This window comes from Strongylocentrotus purpuratus, unplaced genomic scaffold, assembly GCF_000002235.5.
Source record: "Strongylocentrotus purpuratus isolate Spur 01 unplaced genomic scaffold, Spur_5.0 spur5_scaffold_7, whole genome shotgun sequence".
Classification (NCBI taxonomy): domain Eukaryota; kingdom Metazoa; phylum Echinodermata; class Echinoidea; order Camarodonta; family Strongylocentrotidae; genus Strongylocentrotus; species Strongylocentrotus purpuratus.
Window position 1 is genome coordinate 36567154 of NW_022145613.1, and position 20750 is coordinate 36587903.

At 39.4% G+C, this 20750-nt stretch overlaps 1 protein-coding gene across 1 annotated transcript; it reads left to right on the forward strand.

Annotated features, from left to right (window-relative positions):
- The first annotated feature begins 3077 nt into the window (after positions 1–3077).
- On the forward strand, positions 3078–12905 carry LOC100893469 (repressor of yield of DENV protein homolog). The gene is made up of 6 exons (XM_030975038.1): positions 3078–3288; positions 8643–8699; positions 9241–9414; positions 10080–10231; positions 10800–10947; positions 11275–12905. The coding sequence occupies exons 1-6, from the start codon at positions 3268–3270 to the stop codon at positions 11503–11505; spliced, it is 783 nt and encodes a 260-aa protein (XP_030830898.1). The 5' UTR covers positions 3078–3267; the 3' UTR covers positions 11506–12905.
- The last annotated feature ends 7845 nt before the right edge of the window (positions 12906–20750 follow it).

The window sequence follows — 20750 nt, forward strand, 5'->3', positions numbered from 1 at the left end:
ACTAGATGTGGAGATTGAACAATCAACATAAAATTGTTTTTACAATAGTCATGGCGCGTACGTGCGTCACGCGACGTACGCGGACTATATCTGGGAGAGGGGATATTTACCATTCCAAACTTTCATTTTCCAAGATCACGGGGATATTGACGGTTCGTGTGGACATAGGGGGAGGTGGTGGTACATAATAGAGGTGGTATATTTTTCAAACTGAGAGGGGGAGCGGGAGCGGGGGCATATCATTGATGCCGAATTCATTTTCTGGATACGCCACAGAATAAAGGCTCTATATAGTCGGCTTAAATAACCACTGTCGTAAAGGATGATTGGGGTAATAGTTCATCTATTTTAATATGGAAAATAGTCTATTTACCTTAAAAAGCTAATCTTGAGCTCTTCATGGTATGTGAATCTATTTTTGAGAGAGAATTCTCATGATTTATGCTGGATTGTTTATTCTGCAGTAGATTGCTTTGTTTGAACCAGTGAAAAATGCACAATCATTGCGGGCATCTTCTACGATAAAAACCAGGGAGGTGATATATAGACTCCCTGATATGTTTCCTCCGCAATACAGCCAGGCGCGTAGCCAGGGGGGGGGGGGGGGGGGGGGGGGGGGGGCGGGGGGGGCGGTGGGGGTGGTCCCCCCCCCCCCAAAAAAAAAAAAAAAAAACGCCGGCCAAAAAAAAAGGAGAGAGAAAGAAGAAAGGAAGAGGACGTAGGAAGAAAAAGGATTTAGAGTCGAGAACGGTACAACGAATCGTCTTCTTTCTCGAATAATTTAATGAAACGTCAAAGCTTCCGCCCTTCGCGCGGGAGGGGGGCAAACTGAATTCAAACAATGATTATGAGTCGAGAATGGTACAACGAATCGTCTTCTTTCTTTAATAATTTAATGAAACGTCAGAGATTCCGCGCGCTACGCGCGGAGGAAGGGGAACTTGATTCAACAAGAATTGAGAGTCGAGAACGGTACAACGAATCGCCTTCTTTCTCTGGTAATCTAATGAACTGTCAAAGCTTTCGCGCTTCGCGCGGGAGGGGGAAAACTCCGCCCTCCCTGCACCCACCCCTCTAGGGAGCGCGCTACGCGCGCTCACTACCGCCCCCTATGATAAAATCCTGCCTACGCGCTTGAATACAGCAAGCATTTATCTTCTTAGCTTGTCTCACTATATGCTTTTACTGCATTGCACGTTATATATATTTCTCATTTGTTAAAATTCTAATTGGAATGACTTTTGAAAACAAAAAGCTTTGTAAATTTATTTGCTGTTATTGTGGAAACAAATGAAATGAAATGAAGTTAAAAAATAAAAACCACAAATCCCATTTGCACATAGTGCACTTGGTGTCCGGCCTATATTAGCTTACCCGGATTTCCTAATCTATATGCTCATTACTCAGCTACAATACACTTTCTACCAAAATATTATCTTCCTTCTTCCTTCCATTTTGAGTACAGATTTTGTTATAGTTTTATTTTCGATAGCTCAGTCGGTAGAGCATTGGTCTCGTTATCCGGTGACCCTGCTTCGAAACCAAGTTGATGCGCTATATTGCCCTTTGGTAATTAAGGCATTAATCCTCATTATCAGGTCCCTAGCTCATGGAGGCCCTTAAGCCGTCGGTCTTCTGGTTGCTTACTAACTATTTATTGCTTTATTAGCTGTCAGGTGAAATAACCACCACTATCACTTAATTACCAGAACCATATCCTTGCCTTAATTGTCATTTTGACAACCAAGAATTGATTTAACCCTTTACTTTACCCCCGCCCCCCCCCCCCCACTCAGTGTTATTTAGGGTACGCATAATGCTCGTTCCCTCTTTTTGAAAGCACCCCCTATCTGAGGACTGCCAACATTTTCGAACCCCCCTTTCGCGGGCTTTCCGCGGGCTTTTCCTGCCTTGGAGACCCCCTTAATCAGGAAAAATGCTCAATGTACCCCCCTAAATTCGGAATAATTTCTCAGGAGTCCAAAGAGATGAAAAAAAAAATAAAAAAGACCCCCTTTTAAAGAAATCTCCGGGTTAAAAGTCAAATACACCCCTTTTTTTTTACAATTCTCGGGCCGGACTTTGTCGCACGAAAAGTACCCCTTTACCAGACATTATGGCAACACGCATGCGGTCATTCCGACCACTGAGTGGGGGGGGGGGGGCGGGACTTTACCACTCGGCCTTATATTATGTTCGGGGTCGGTGTGGAGTGTCAAAATGTGCCACAATCCCGTTGTATGACTACAACATGCTCAAAGTAATTATGTGAAGTATAGTGGCAATAATGTCCACTGTCTGCATGTGATAGCGGGTCACTGGGGTCACTAAAAAATGATTTTAAAATAAATTAAAAATTGTCCTGCTACTTAAACGTTTTTAAAAGTTTGTTAGCTTTCTGTGAGTGTAGCCTAATCCTTCATTCAACCCGTTACATGTATCTTTATAAAATCCGCTTGTTTAAAATTAAAGGAATTACGCATTATCTTGGGGAACCTGTTTATAAAGGCCACCTGTCTCGTGTCCACTTTGCTTAAATTATTTGAAACAATAAGATAGAAAAGAAATCCCAGCAACTCTTAATTCCCCACTGCACGACATTATAGCTACTTGCGCCCTCTATATATAGCAAACAAAAGTAATCGGAGCCTGTTGGTCCCCCATGCATGATCCCCTTTTTCTTATGTTAATTGAGAGCTGATTTGATGAAATAACCACCTGTCAGTGCCCTTGCCAAACCAGTTCAGACGGGCTTTAATGTTTGTTTCAGCATGCATGGGTAAGTAGGCCTACAATATCAGATGAGAGATGGCCTAGATAAAAATAATGTCATGACGAATGACCGCTTCCTAAGAATAGTCGTAAAATATCCCCCCCCCCCCCCCATCACCCCATCACCCCCCCCCCCCCCCCCCCCCGTCCCCCTCTCCCCAAATGGCTGGCATATCATTCTTTACCCTTGCTGACAAGCTTGAGACGAGAGCTGGCGCTATTACTTGGCTCATATTCATGGTTTTCCCCACCCGACTCCCTCCCTCCATCATGATCAGGTTCAAGGTTCAATGGTATAACGTGCATGCACACATCATCTACACATACATGTAAACCGTTGTAGGCATACTATACATAATGTGATCTTCTGCTCTTTGCAGTATGTACTTCCGTTAATGAACTCGTGTTCTGTTGCCAGCAGCTGTGCACATCAGGTCGATACATTTGGAATTGCCTGGTTTTATACAATATGCATTTAACGTGATCTGAAAAAAGATGGCTGAGAACGGACAACGGGTATGCTATGTTTCATTATTCATGATTATTTTTCCTGTCTTTTTTATTAACATTATTGATTAATTTGAAAGTAGGCCTGCTGTCATTACTCCCAGAATGTTAACGGTAAATGTTTGTCACATTTTTGTCAAATGATTGTCATAGCGGCACCCTGAGTTTTCAGAGAGAGAGAGAGAGAAAGTGGACGTGAGGGCAGGGCCGTAGCCAGAGTTTGATATTTTTTGTTTTTGTTGGGGGGCACATAGTTTACATGTAATTGATCGCCGTCCTGGGGAGGGGTCTAACAAATTTCAACCGATCTTGTTGTTTTTTTTTTGGAGGGGGGCACGTGCCCCCCCCCCCCCCCCCCCCCCTTCGTGACAACGTGCCTGTGTGAGGGGAGATGGGAGGTAGGGAGGAAGGACGAGAAAGGGTTACAGCGAGCCGGGAGGCGTTATTTTTTTCGGCGGCACAGATTGGGGTTAGGTGCGTGTTGAGCCTATGGGAAAGTTTAGGGTGAGGGTTAGGGTTAAATCAAGACCCCTTAAAAAAAGCCCCGATCTGTGCCGCAGAAGAAAATAACGCAGCCGGGAGAGAGAAAGACAGACAGACAGACAGACAGGAAAGTCAGAAACAGACAGGTAAGTCAGAGAGAGAGAGAGAGAGTGAAAGAGAGAAAGAGATATAGGGAGGGGGCGTGGTAGTAATGAAATAGACTGTAATGAGTACGTTATTAACTGGAGCGAAGCGATGTAAATAAGCTGCAATGCTAACTGAATTTCCCTTCAAAGTAATTTACATTTCCCTGTGTACCTTCTTCCAGCAAACTCGACTGACAATGAATCTTGGCAGAATCACAATGGATAACTTTCTTGGTTGGGTTATTACTGTTGTAATCATCAGTAGCGGATCCATTGGAGGGGGACACGGGGGCCCGGGCCTCCATCCCTGGGAAAAAAACACGTTAATTTTACCTTTTTTTGGATTTGGATTTTGGATTTTTCAAATTTTCGAGGGCCAAAAAAGAAAGAAATTAGTCCTCACTAGCTCACTACCACCCCCTCCCCTCCGGGGCTTTGCCCCTGGACCCCAAACTCTGATTGAAATACTTTAGCCCCCTCCCCACTTTGAAAAAAAATTGCCAGGGCCTGCGTAACATGTAAGAGTGGTGGTGATGCGGATTTTTTTTCTGCCCCCCCCCAACGTTTTTGCTCATTACGCAACTGCACCCTCGTTCCTCGCATTTCGTCGTCCCCCCCCCCCCCCGTCATGAAAAGAAATCGCCGCCCCTGGTTGCAGTCGTTGAAAGAAGTCATAATTGGTCGTTGAAGTTTTGTCAAGGGGGTTAGTAACGGATCAATACTTAAATAAAGTTTCAAATCCTTTAAGAGTGATACTGTAAATTATGAATTCTTGCTTTGTGTTTTAAAGAATCTATATAGAATTATAGCCCCCTCACAAAAATTTGGGATCTCATGTTTGATCGATTGTATCTCTCTTGTCATGGCATAACCATCTATATTAAAAAGTAGAATTATTCCTTTTTATTATTTTACGCCATTTGTAATGGTTTTTTTTGTCGTGAAACGTGCAGTTGATCAAAATAATAAGGCGCAAAATTCAAATTAAAAAGTTGAGAAATTCACTGCTCTTGTTCGACTTTGCATTCTAATTGCCTTATTGCCGGACTATTTCAACAGTAAACTATTTGCATGATGCTTCAGAAAGTTGATGGCCAAACATAATGTCTCAGTTTTATTATTATGGCCAAATCCTCTTACGGCATTTTGTTATTTAGACAAGGGACCAAAGTACATGAATTTTAATTTCTGATAGTAAAAATTTGGCAATTCATGCATGACCAGTTGGGAACAATAGCTCAATTGTCATTTACAAAAATCGCACTCTCTAATGCAAAAGAAAGAAGAGTGCTCTGCATAACAATACCAGAGCTTACCAGTTCATTTTGCAACTTTTCACTTTTGATCCTGCCCCCTATTCTGATGAACTGAAAAAAATACCAAATATGAAATCATTTTAAACAGAAATAATCACATTAATTCAAATTAGAATAATCAAAGCGTTGATGTTGAAAAGAGAACTATTGACGGGAAATGGTACTATTTCGGACTTAAAGAGGCACCGTCTCTTTAATCGACAAAGTGTGAAAATCATCGACTCTAACTGATGAAGATTGATGGAGTAGGTTTCTGTTTATGAGACACATTATTGTAGAAAATCTTTGCGTTTCACCCGTCATCACTTAGATTGAGCGTTAATCTCTTCCGAATGAATATGCCTGTTTAGGGAAACAATACTAATTAGGGTGTTGATATCCATAGTATTTCTATGGCACAGAACAGATGGCCATGCAGTCTCTAATCAATGAGGATGGTTCCTTTCACAATACCATTGCCCTATATGACGTGACAGTACAAGGCCTCATCTTTGGCACCCATTCTCCTTTTATACATAGGTGAAACCAAAGAGGCAGAAGGGGGCCATACCCCCTGTTCATGAGCTAAAAAAAAAAGGGGGGGGGAAAGAGGATTTTAAATATTTAAAAAAGCAGAAGAAGAAAATAAGAAGAAGACGGAGGAGGAGGAGAAGGAGAAGAAGAAGAATAGGTCTTCCACGATGTGTGTTTCACTACGTGACTCTGTAATTTTTGGATGTCACCCCCCCCCCCAACTTCCCTTTATTTCCTATTGTGTATAGGCACAAGCTCAATAATCAGGATAATGGTTATAATAATACAAAACATTTATTAGGCGCTTAATACAGGTGTTTCTAAGCGTACCATTGTCTGATTAAAAATAATACTAACCAAAACTTATAATATACACACAAATTATCAATCTTTTCTTTTTTAAATAAATCATGCGTATATAATATTAAAAATAAAAATGAGATCTAACATAAGGTCAAACAGAAGATCAAACAAACAAGGAATAAAATGGTGTGCATCTCCTTTGACCGACTCACAACTGCAGAATATAATTCATGAATTAAAAAGGGGCGTTTTCAGCAAGGACTTAAACTGATCTAGAGAATGAGTATTATGACTATGCGCTGGTAATTTATTCCAAAGGATAGGGGCATTTACTGAAAAAGCTCGATCGCCATATTTTGTAAGAGTACGAGATCCAAGGGTTAACTGCAAGGTTGATGATGATCGAAGAGGTCTTAAAGAACTAGAAGAACGTAAGGGAATCAAATCTGAAAGATATTTAGGGGCTTGGCCATGGAGAATTTTGTATGTCAGAAGAAGAACTTTAAATGTTGTACGATGGTGTGTAATCATTACATCGGGATTATTGTGAGCCTATAAAATGGCAATATACAATAAAATCCGAATGATTATATCTCAGTCGCACCAACGAGAACGATCGACACCAGACCCCGGCACCAGACCGACAACAGATTGAGCAATTTTTATTTTTACATTATCCCGAATGATCCCAAATAGATCTGGTTGGAGTCTGTGACGGAGGTATAGAACATGGGTGTCGATCCCGGGGGGGGGGGGGGGGGGTGGGGGATATATCCCCCCCCCCCCAATATTTCAGGTGAGGGGATGGCCTGTACAATCATTCCCCCCCCCCCCAATAATTCACCATAAAACATTTAAAAAAAAATTAATGATGAGAGCCCGATTGGAGTAGTTAATGGTTATTTCTAGCCAGATGACCATCAATATACACATTTTGCTATCTCATTTTCATTATACATACACATTTACGTAAATGAGACAACCGTATATGAGACAAGAATAAATTGAATTCTCGCTCATACGGATTTATCAGGAATTAATGAATTTATTCAATTTGTTCAATCAACAGCATCATATAAATGCAGTGCGCCAAATGCAAAGACGCAGCGTTAAAAAGCAGCGAGCTAAATGTAAAGCGCGTGAGCGCAAAAATAGCAATCTGCAATGCACATCAGACAATCATTGACAGTGTAAACATAGATGAACTCTGTGACGAATTTGTGATGAGATAGGAGACAAGGAGAAAGCTTCCGCGCTTCGCGTGGGAGCCGTGAAACTCAGACAAGGAATTTAGAGTCGAGAACGGTACAAGTACGGATCGTCTTCTTTCTCTAATAATTTAATGAAACGTCGGAACTTCCGCGCTTCGCGCGGGAGCGGGGAAATTGAATTCAGACAAGGATTTAGAGTCGAGAAAGGTACAACGAATCGTCTTCTTTCTCTAATAATTTAATGAAACGTCGAAGCTTCCGCGCTTCGCGCGAGAGGAGGGGGGAACTGAATTCAGACAAGGATTAAGAGTCGAGAATGGTACATCGAATCGTCTTCTTTCTTTAATAATTTAATGAAACGTCAAAGCTTCCGCGCTTCGCGCGGGAGGGGGGGGGGGGAAACTGAATTCAGACAAGGATTAGGAGTCGAGAATGATACATCGAATCGTCTTCTTTCATTAATAATCTAATGAAACGTCAAAGCTTCCGCGCTTCGCGCGGGAGGGTGGAACTGAATTCAGACAAGGATTAAAAGTCGAGAATGGTACATCGAATCGTCTTCTTTCTTTAATAATCTATTGAAACGTCAGAGCTTCCGCGCTATGCGCGGGGGAAGGGGAACTTGATTCAAACATTAAGGATTAAGAGTCGAGATGGTACATCGAATCGTATTCTTTCTTTAATAATCTAATATAACGTCAGAGCGTGCACGCTACGCGCGGGGGAAGGGGAACTAGATTCAAACAATGATTGAGAGTCGAGAATGGTACGTCGAATCGTCTTCTTTCTTTAATAATCTAATGAAACGTCAAAGCTTCCGCGCTACGCAGATGAGGGGGGAAACTCCCCCTCCCTGCACCCAACCCCCTAGGGAGCGCGCTTTGCACGCTTCGCGTGCTCACTACCTCTCCCCCAAAATGAAATCCTGGCTATGCGCTTGGGGAGGGGGTGCAACCTGCCACACGCTTCTACCTCTTGGTTGCTTTGATCCATTGCCGAATTTTTTTTGGCACCTATCATCCCCCCAACCACGGATACAAATCGACACCTTTGGTATAGAACATGACTGTATAGTAGAAAGTAAGACCGTTTAAGTAGTGATTGGGAAAGATATTGAATGCTTTCTTTCTTGGTTCTGTTAAGCATTGGCGAAGCGTATGCTAAGAGATTTAGTAGGCTCTCATCCTTTATAATCCATTTATTTATTTATTTATTTATTTATTTCTAATCTTTTGACTGGTTAGCCCATTCACATACAAGTGGTGGTCTTCCATGGGGCCCTGCATAAACATGAACATATTTACATCGTTTATAACGTTTATACAAAAACAGTAAAAAACTATTATACTCATTATTCATTATTCATTCATTTATTTTTTGTTTTATCATAGACACATCGCATCGGTATAGAACGGATAAAGTATCGCAAAGCACAAGATGGCGGTGAGGTAAGGAAATTCAGCAGATTAACGTTTACGAGCAAATTTCTCCTGTTAATTTATACTGTGCGAACATGACAATGGCTTACGTCACACGACATGCTTTCTATTTTCAAATGGACATACAATATAATATTTATGTTTTAATGCGCTTTTACTTGATTTCTCGAAAGTCTGTGCGATCGTGTTAAATATGTGCCGAGCAAGACCGATTGAAATGAATAAAATTACATATTTCATACAACCTTTCGAGTAGATATTTACTTTTATTGTGTAATATTAGGAGGTAAAAGGATTAAGCAAAATAATGTCGAAATGTGTTTGTCAAAGCCGATTGAAGAAAAAAAAATTCTTTTAAAAATCTTCTTAATCTATTCTTTTTGTACTTTTTGTTTTGTTTTTGTTTTTGTATGCATTGTATGTTTTTTGTTTTTTTTTTTTTTTTATTTACCAGGATGTTAATTTCATTCTGTCTCTCTCTCATTTTGTTTTACGCACACTTCACGTATATCTATGGTTTCTGTTCGGTTCCAATGTTCGACTTGGACAGCAGCCAGATGAAGCTAAGATTCGGACAATATGCAGGGCAATCTCGAGAGAATGTAACTACATCAGGCTCGAGTTCAATATTCGTGACAATGGAACGTCGGAGTTCTTTGTTCGGGGAGCCGAGGAAAAGATGGAGCTAGCTCTCAGGTTGATACATATTAGACTCAAAGGAAATGTAAGTAGTCTGTGTGGTGGCGAATCAGATTTTTCTTATTTATTTATATATTTTATTCTTTTTTTGGTGGGTGGCATGTATGCTGCCCGCTGGAAAATCGCAATCTGGTATAAGGTAAATACACATTCAGTGAATGAAAATGGTCCCATAATTTTTAGACCCCAAGCTATTGGTAACATTGCCATGGTATGTAAGATATATATCCGGGTCATACGTGTACTGATCATAATCATCAACAACGATGAAGACGACGACGACAACAACAACAACAATAACAACAACAACGACAACAACATCAACACATAGGCTACTACTATAACAATAACTACAACAAAACGAATGCTAACAAATATAACGTTATAAGATCGAGCATGTGCGTGCAGCCCCAATCTGTCGAACATCATTATTAGAATTAGGTTAATCACCATCGTTATAATGCTTTTAAATCAAAACCTAAAATCGATATTTTATATAGTTTTAAGCACATCAGGAGCTCTTGAAGTGCTGTTAAGCGTATTTGAATGACTTCTGCACTTTGTACAATATTTTGTATTATTATTTTCTATAATTCTTTTCGAATTCAAAAACATTAAAAATGAGGTAAAACTCATTGTCCTGTAAAAAAAAATTGACATTATAATCGAAATTTGTACCTCATCTTACAGAATGGCGGAGATCCCCCAACTTCTGTAGTCCCACTAACTCTCGAGAATATTAGGAAACACGACAAGAACCTCAATGAAAGAAGACAGTTCGTATGCGGCGGTTGCAAGAACATCTGGTGGCGAAAAGTTTTCAGCTACAAACCCGTCTCGCGGTAAGAAGAAGTAGTTGTTTGTATTTTGCTTCATAGATATAATCCGATTACCTTATCACTCAGCCTTTTCGAGAAAAATGTATGTATTTCATATTTTGTACATTTTTATTGTGGAATTCTCTGAGGATAAGAAGGAAAAAAGTAACTGTAAGAAAGTAACAGTAAGAAAAAAGAAAGCACATGCAGGAAGAGAAGGAAAGAAAGTGAAAGTACAGAAAAAGAAAGAAAGAAAGAAAGAAAGAAAGGAAGGAATATATAAAGAGAGAAGGAAAGAAAGAAATAAAGATAGAAATAAAAGGTAAATGCTTTATTTTCTTTTTCCTTTTTAATTGTTTTCTCGATTCTTTTGAAGGGGATATAGTCAGCGCCCGCGGCTCTGTCCATGCTTGATAACAGCCTTCTGTCGCCGAAATGCGTAACGCAACGCGTAGGCTTTCCACTTGTTGCATTCAAAAAATCTCGTCCCCTCAAGGCGTTACGTTTGTTACGATCCTATTCCTCGCTCCCATGAGTCGGTTATGTTTATCACAGATGTATTTTCAATTTCATTTCACAATTCTACTTTCAGTTGTTCAGGATGTCAAGTCCGTTACGATCCTATCCCCCGTTCCCGTGAGTATGGTCATGGTTACTACAAATGTAGAAATTGTGGAAACGAATTCACTGGACGAGCTACAGCAGGAGTTCCTGCACCTTGCTTTGCTTGTGGTGCAATGGTAAGATCAGAACCATGGCAGTTATGATATGCCATTATTCTCTTTCCTTTTTCTTTCTCTCATATTTATTAATTATATTCACTTTTCCTTTATTGATTTTTAAAACTTGACGTTTCATTCTTTATACTAGGAAATAATTTTGTGTTTCTTCTTCTTCTTTATCTTGTCAGTGCATGCATGGTCTAGTTGTAGTTGTGTTGTTTTCTCTGTGGCAAAATGTTTAACTTATTCAAGTGATGGAATATTTATGAAGAAAGATCTACTAAAAATGTAGGAAATGAAGACCGTGGTGATAATAATATTTCATACCTGCTTTGATTTCGGTAGTGTCTACCCTCGAGAATCGGACCTATGCCTAACGTGGATCGACCACGGAATCAACCTCGCCGTCAGCGACATGCATGTGATAGCTGCAATAACGGTACGATACAACCATGCCCGTCTTTCAATGAATTCCCTGTCCTGAGCGCTCGGCATGAAAGCACGGGGTCGACGGTCTCCACATTCCTGACCCAAGCCAGCTCTCGGCCGTCCGTCATCGATTTCCAAGATGACTAGCAATTAAGGGTTCCCTCGACATCAAGTTCATGAGTACATGTACTTGACGATGAAGAAGGGATGGTAACGACTATATTTATGAGTATGATGACGTTTATAAGCTTATAAAAATTCTGTCATTGGTAATAGGACAAGCTCTCATTGTCCTTGTTAACTATTATGATAAAACAACATTTAACGTTAATTGAAGATCTTATAATCAATATTAGCAAACTGCTGACGGTGTTGATTGTGACGATTATAATCATATTAACTGATTGGTTTCAGACATTATCGAATTTGGACAGATAATAATCAATATGTTAGACAACTGAAGATTGGGAGGGGAGTATGAGCTACACGTATTTTCTGAAAAATATCGATTTTGTGATTCCATAGAATAAATGACCCAATTCGAACAGATGTATATTTAGCTCTGTTACAAAATATGAACGATATGTGTGCTGAGAGCCAGAAGGGAGGATATCCCATATATTAAATACATTCTTTTGACTCACAGCAGACAAAACACTAATCACGGCCAGGGATTTGGTAATATTTCTTTTCTTGCATTTTCATTTCATTGATAGTTTCTTTAAATTAGCTATGTAAGCTGTATATAAGGACAACATCATTATGTCGGGTTTATCCGTCTAGTCGGACGAATTATGATTTCATTTGAAATACACGGCTTTCCTTTATCCATGATGTTAGATTGTTTAGAAATACATCAACAGATTTGCTGTTGTTGTAATTTAGGAACTATTTTATTCTTATGTAGATGTAATTCAATGAAACTGATTTAGCGCGAGATTCCATTTTCAGTAGACCTAACGAATGACTGTAAAATATAAAATTAGAATATCTGAGTTCTCGAGAACGCAAGCGTTCCAGAGTGAACACTATTTTAGGGATCTAGTCTATGGTTCCATATTATTATGTGTATAAGAATTGAATAATATTTACAAATGTTATTTTGACCCCATCGACTTCTAACAACTCTGTACATTTCCCTTATACTTAAAATAACATGGTATTAATTAAATGGAAATATCATATTGATACTTTTATGGTTGATATCAAATGAATTCTCCATCCAAACGATTTGATGAACAAGCTTTTGTTTTTATTTTTTTCTTCTAATCTGTTTGTTGCAGGTTGTTGTTCAATTGTTTTCTAGTATCATTAAAAACTCACGAGCATTTCCTCACTTTCATCATTATTAGTGTTATCATGCTTGTACGGAGCTACAATTATACATTTTAGAGGTCTACCTTCGTTTGATACACGGAAAGTTGAGTGTTTGTAAAGGTGACACATTATTTGTGACCTTTCTCATTTTTACGTCAGTTTATAGAAGAAATTAATATTAGAAATGTCCCCTTAACCCTATCTGTACTGGGCTATTTTGAGCACCTCGTGACGGGGGGGGGGGGGGCCTGGGAGGCCCCCCCCCCCCATGATCTCGGCCGTCGAAAGTCCGATGAACGCGAAAATTTGCATGTTTGTAGATATTTACGTAAGGAACAAGATGGTATAATTAGTTTTTCCCTAATATGCAAATTTTTGTTGTTATAGCCTAATTAATTATGCAAAATGCTAATTTTATGCATTTTTCAGAAAACCCATCATATTTGTCTGTAGACTTGTGAAGAATGTTAAAAATGTACTGAATAAATGTCTCCTTCATCTCAAATTCATGAGGTTACATTATTTTTATGATATTTGAAAATGCATAGGCTAATTTGCATAAATTATGAATACGCATTCATGAATATCAAATCTAGAAATATACAGGGAACTAGAATCATTACAAAAAATTGTCAGACTCCACTTTTTGAATGTTAATTGAAACCTATTATTCATATGAAACTTCTTTTCTAACACAAAATAGTGATTTTGATGTAATTAATAATGATAATTTATGAAAATTTGATGCGATTTTGTAATAATTATTTTCTTTTGTATTTTATTGTTTTTTATTTCTTATTATATCTATTGTTTTATTTCTAATGTATTCTTTTGTTCTGAAATACATCAAGTTACTTTGAGAAACATATAAAAGCAATTTGATATCAATTCATAGTATTCACATTTCTGCTTGTACATGAATATATGCAATTATAGCATATTTTTGATGAAATGCGCATACTAATTGTTATGTAATACCTTACAGGTATTTTCTGATTTCGACGAAAATGGTATCAAAATGTGCGTAAGACTTGAGGGAAAAAAGTCATGAAACGACAATTCAAAATTCCAAGCGGTCGCGGCGCAATCTTCAAAAATGTCGAGGGGGGGGGGGCCTCTCAGCCCCCCCCCCCCCAGTACAGTAAGGGTTAAAAGGATTGTTCTTCAAATACTGTTATCTTCAAAATTAAACAAGAAATGCAGTTTTAACTAAAATATTCATAACCTTTAATAATAATAATAAAAACAGTGCTTATAAAGCGCTCACCACCGAAGTCTCTAAGCGCTGTTTTTTTGTTATTATCAGTACTAAATTATTGCCTTTAACATTCATTCAGCCGTTCACATTATCAATATAGCATTTCAATGGAATTGTGCATGTATAGTGATATTAAGTTCGATTTGGTGATGGTGTGAAATATTTAATCTAATTACTTCATTTTTAACTTTTCTCATTTCTGTGATGAACAGTATGACAAATATTATTGATTTTAGTTTGCTTAATGGAGCAATGAAATAAATGAATGGATGCCTTCACAATATTATTGACATAACATAAACGAGTTCCAGTTTTTTCGTCGTTTGCCAATATTATTTATTGCGGGACAGAATGAAATTGCCTTAATAAAGGGCTTGTTCAATCTCAAATGTGGCGCGGAAAATCGCCGCAAAAATCCGTCACGTTTTATGTCCTTCTTTTATTTTAGCGTGTAAAAGAATGGCAATTGGCAAGTTATATCAGTTGAAATATTTACCTATCTTTGGTCCACCGTTTTTAAGTTGTAGACACCGATATAGATACATGTATAAAACAATCTTGTTCTTTTTTTACAGAAAGTTTTGTGTCACATTGGCACATGTTTCAATAAAAGAATTCGCATGATGCGATGTCTTTTCACGCTAGAACGGAAGTCCGAACGAGCTATGGGCGTGGCCTATTCTCTAAGGAGTAGAAATCCACTTTTTGAGGAGTTATTGGTTTGGAGTGAAATCCTCTCTCCAACTAAGTGAAATCTACGCTCAAACTGAGTGAAATCCACTCTCCAACTATGTGAAATCCACTCTCCAACTATTACGTGAAATCCACTCTCCAACTAAGTGAAATCCACTCTCCAACTATTATGTGAAATCCACTCTCCAACTAAGTGAAATCCATTCTCCAACTATGTGAAATCCACCCTCAAACTTCTAGAAAGTGAAATCCACTCCCCAACTATTATGTGAAATCCACTCTCCAACTAAGTGAAATCCACCCTCAAACTTCTAGAAAGTGAAATCCACTCTCCAACTATTATGTGAAATCCACTCTCCAAATAGTGAAATCCACTCTCCAACTAAGTGAAATCTACACTCAAACGAAGTGAAATCCACGCTCAAACTAAGTGAAATCCACTCTCCAACTATGTGAAATCCACGCTCAAACTACTGGAAAGTGAAATCCTATCTCCAACTAAGTGAAATCTAATCTCCAACTAAGTGAAATCCACTCTCCAACCATGGATATATAAGAAGAGATATCTCCATGCTCCAACCATGGACCTACAACTAAGTGAAATCTAATCTCCAACGAGTTATTCAACCACTAATTTAGAGTGGATTCCGCTTAGGGTTGGAATGGATTTAACTCCGAATATAACTCCTGAAATGTGGTTTACCACTCATCTGTATTAAGATGCATTTATTCCTTGAGCTTATATTTCATATAATGGTTTAAGAGTAGATGGATGATGATTCGGGGGCTTATGTAAAATCATCTTTGAGTGCCCGAGTAATTATACCTCAACACCGTATACTCAGAACTAAAGAAGGCAGCATGGCATAATATGTATGATCGAATCTGTTTGGATCATGAATAATCATGTCTGGGTACAAACATTTATCTTTGAATAATTGTTGTTTTTCAGCCTGGTCTACTGGCGACGAAAATTCGTAGCCACACATTTTAAAGAAGTTATTCCAAATTTCGTTTGTTTGTTTGGTTGGTTCGTTACTTTGTTTTTCTAATTGAAATGAACTGTAATAGAAGAATATGATTCATATCAAATACCACTGCAGAAGGGCCAAATAATGATGCATCTTTAGGACGCAGGTGGGGGGGGGGGGGGGTGGGTCAATTATATAGACAGGAGGGGCTGCCTCACCTGCCCCCCCCTACCTGTAGAACCGACATCTCTTTATGAGAGCTCATACTACTACTGCACTGTGCTTTTGTCACCACAAGCTATTACCCTAGTTCAAAGGGCATTAAAATACAACCGTCCCAGAACAGGATGTACATTCCGATTATTAATGTTTCGTCATGGTGTTTTCATGTATATTACAATTATTTTGTGGCAATGATTCTACTGGTTTCCCATGACTGACTTTAATGAATTTTAATGCAATGGTTGAGAATGTTTCTTGCCTTTCTTCTGCATGGTATTATTATATGAGAATGAATTCTAATAAATCGTTTCTTGAAAATTAGAATTGTTAATTTTTGTTTTCTATATGTGCTGTTAAAATGTTGTGGCTTCCCATAGTTTACAACAATGTTTCTATCACTGATAACACAATTTGGAATAACAAATAATCTAGATATCAAAACACAAAAATATGAAGTTGACTCCATGTTTAGACCAACATATTCACGCTCACACAATTTTTGCCATAGAATAAATAAATGAACGGTTTGACTTTGAAATCAAATATAAAACAAAATAGTTTTGAAAGCAACGAACATTAATAATCTACTTTTTAAAATGTATAATCATGGCATAATGGATGGCATTTTGTACCTACATTTAAAGTAACAGCCCCCAAAAGACCAAGACCAAAGTTATATAGCAGGAAATAATTTGATTGTCTAGATTTATTATCGTCTCACGATAGAAACAAATGTCGAGACAACAAAGAGTAAACAAAAAGCCGAGGTCAGGATTTGACTCTCCAACATCTTTATCATAAGATTTTCTATTCAAAGGAAATGATTTTAACCTCAAATAGTATCTAATCCTTCTTTCATGATGTAATTGAAGTCAATTCTTGCAAAAGAAAACTCTTCAAAACTTCTTATGGTTATATACCTGCAGGTTTTCAGACCTTCCTACAACTTCTTGATTGGAAAAAAGTACAAATAAACTTATAAGGCAATAACCAGGGGCGGCGATTTCTTTTCATGACGGGGGGGGGGGGGACGAAATGCGAGGAACGAGGGAGGAGTGACGCAGAGAGCCAAAACGTTTTTTGGGGGGAGGGGAGAAAAAAATCCGCATCATCATCGCTCTTACATGTTACATGCAGGCCCCGCGGAACCGTTTTTCAAAGTTGGAGGGGGGGGGGATAAAGTATTTGAGATCAGATAGAGCAAAGCAATTAAGTTGGGTGTAACTTTGGCGTGGGGTCCAGGGGCAAAGCACCGGCGGGGGGTCAAGGGCGGAGCCCCATGAAGCTCAGAGTTTTTAGGCATTTAATAAGGGTCAGATGAGCATATTATGATACCTTATTTGTGACACTTGCATGCAGGATTTTTTTCTCCCCTCCCCCCAAAAAAACGTTTTGGCTCATTGCGTCACTCCTCCCTCGTCATCGCTCTTACATGTTACATGCAGGCCCCGCGGAACCGTTTTTCAAAGTTGGAGGGGGGGGGGATAAAGTATTTGAGATCAGATAGAGCAAAGCAATTAAGTTGGGTGTAACTTTGGCGTGGGGTCCAGAGGCAAAGCACCGGCGGGGGTCAAGGGCGGAGCCCCATGAAGCTCAGAGTTTTTAGGCATTTAATAAGGGTCAGATGAGCATATTTTGATACCTTATTTGTGACACTTGCATGCAGGTCACTAATCGTACTGGGGTCCAGGGGGCGAAGCCCCCAGAAGCTCAGAAGTTTTAGGCATTTAATTACGAACAGATGAGCATCCAGGGGCCGCCTTTTAGGGCCCTTGGTGGGGTTTAGGGGGCGGAGCCCCCGTAAGCTCAGGGTCTTAGGCTTTTGAATATGGTCAGATGACCATCCAGAGGCCCGCTTAGGGCCCTGGTGGGGTCCAGGGGGCGGTGCCCCTCAGAAGCTCAGGTGTTTTAGGAATTTAATTATGGTCAGCTGAGTAACCAGGGACAAGCCTTAGGGCCCTTAGTGGGGTACAGGGGGCAGAGCCCCGGAAGCTTGGGGAAAATCATGCCATTTCAGTAACACTTGTAAATTAGTAACTGGTATCGAATTAGAAGTAAACCACGTTTGAATTTTATCGGGGGGGGGGGACTGCCCAAAGCATGAGTGAGTGAGCATGTGAACGAGAGGGGTCAAGGTAAATTATATTCCTTAGCAAAACTATAGTATGAAAACAAACAAAATAACTGTTTCACACTTCACTTTTCTACAATATTAATTGTTCATTTTGAAGGATATTATGCGAGGGAGCATAGCTCCCGAGCCAGAAGATTTTTGCATTTTTATTTGTCTAAATGCTGCACTCTTGGGCCCTCCAAAGCCTAATAGTGTGTTGCAGTCTTTAGTCAGTATTTGCTGTACATTATTTTTGTGTACTTTTTCTAATTTTCCGGGGGGGGGGGACGATCCCCCCTACAAAAATCGTCCCCCCGGGATCGCCGCCCCTGGCAATAACTATGCGAAGAAGAAGACAAAATATATTTCAGAGTAAGGCACTTGACCTTAATTGAGTAAAATCCTAACACTAATGTCTGTTTTGAACAAGATATATAGTTTCTCTTTCAGTTGGACCATGAATTTTATGGAAATAGTGGAAGTGTGTAGCGGAAGCGAGACTGGGACTATGCATGTCACAATTCTTCAAATGCTGTTATTGACAATGGCGGATCAAGTGCTCCACCCCCTCCTCCCACCCCCCCCCCCCCCTCCTCTCACCTCGGCCAGGAAAAAATATAGCAGGAAGAAAAGAAGAATCCAGGGGGGTGTTTCATAAAGAGTTCGTAAAGTTACGCATGACTTTACGAACGACTTGTATATGAAGTGCCAGATAAAAAGTTTTTTCTGATATTTCAAAAAACCTCAATTAAATTATGGCAAAAAATATACTTTGCATTAAAAATGTTTGTTATAATAAGAATGTTAATCTACATCTGCACAGTTCAACTTAATAAATAATAATCAAGAACGATTGAGCATCCCATTTGGCTTTTCATATACAAGTCATTCGTAAAGTCATGCGTAACTTTATACGAACAGCTTTATGAAACACCCCCCTGGGCTGATAAACTTTTTTCCTGCTTGTCAGAATTGTATGTACCCAAAACGGATCACCAATGACCAGATGACCTTTTCCCGTTTGTATAATTTTTGTTTTGCTTTGTTTTGTTTATCTTTTGCTTGCCACAGAATTTAGAACATTTGGATTTGTGCCCCCCCCCCCTACCAACCAGAGGATCCAGGATCTAGTACTACTGATTGAATGTGGTCTATTAGGAATTAGATGATATACATGTTGCACATTTTGGAGGCCAAAGACTGGCTATGAATTGATATCAGGCGCGTACACAGGGGGGGGGGGGGGGGGGGGGTTAAACCCCCCTTTGGTATTTTTCTGTGTGTAACCCCCCCTAAACTGACCTTACCCCACCCCCCCCCCCAACGGAGCAAAATGTCAATTTTCAAATTTCGAGACCAAAAAAAAAAAAAAAAAAAAAAGTGTCCTCTTAACCCCCCCCGCTTATTCAGCGGTCGGCTGAGTCGTTGCGATTTTTTTTGGGGACCAAAAAAAAAAAGTGTCCTATTACCCCCCCCCCCCCCGCTTATTCAGCGGCTGGCTGAGTCGTTGCGAAATTTTCGGCCCGATTTATAAATGTTAAACCCCCCCCCCCCTTGAAAAAATCCTGCGTACGCGCCTGATTGATATCAAGTGTATTGTTGAACTCACTGATCATTTGGATTGATATTGTCTTCAGATCAAGTATGCCTGTCTGACCGCAAATAATTTTAAAGTAGTCCTTATTAATTAGCCCTCAATTTTTTTCTCTCAAAGGATGGGGGCATGGACACTTATGCCTCAGTCACACCTTTGCGTATTTGGCTTGCGTATTGCTGCGTATTTATGGCAAGCCGTTTTAACATTTACTCCTATTTCTTGATATCAAGAATTGAATTTTTGTTATCAAGAAATGATTTCTTGATATCAAGAAACCGAATTCTTAATATCAAGAATTACCATTGCTTTACAACAGAAAATAATTTCTTGATATCAAGAATTATTTTTTGGATATCAAGAAATAGGAATAAATGTAAAACGGCTTGCCATAAATATGCAGCAACACGCAAGCCAAATACGCAAAGGTGTGACTGAATTTAACTTCGCCAGAATTTAGGCCTATATTATCACTTTCAGCTTTGGTATCAAAACATCGTATGGCACCGGCATAATCTAGTCTGCATGCACAGGCTGTGAATTTGACAAATAAACCACAATTCCTAAATCCTTGAGCCGAGCCTAAGTCAGCTAGTTTCTGCTCACAAGTCAGGAGCAACTTAAGCACCGAGCCTATATGGGGTGCAGTAGACCGTGAAGTCTCCATAGTCTCACAGAGCAGACACTGTTACGCACAATGACTGATATGACAACAGTTTGTGCCTGCGAACTAGACATATTAAGCGTGCAGGCATATTTTCGAGAGGGTGTGTAATCAATTTTCCAGTTTCGCTCTCTCGCAAAAGGGGAACTTTATTTTTTCAGAAATGTTCTGTCTTCACCAAAATACACAGGAAAATGACATAATCTGGAAACTGGCTGCCCGAATATGAGGTATGGTTGCCCGGATGAAATCTTCGAGGGGCTAAAGCCTGCCCCCGCCCCTGTCTCGTACGCCTATAATGGACACTGGTTTACTTTCACAGTGGGTTTCCTTGCTTTCACTTCTATTACTACTATACACAAGAGAAAATCGTAGCTTAATCCTCTTTCCGATGCAGTTTTCGATGAAAACAAAATAAACAGAGTTCATTCACATTATTTTCTTTTAATTTAAATCATCAAAATTGTTAACTATTTTGTATTGTTTACACAACAATGTTCCACCCCCGTTTTACCATAATTCCATTATGTAGTACCATTTGGGGGAAAACAATGGGGCTG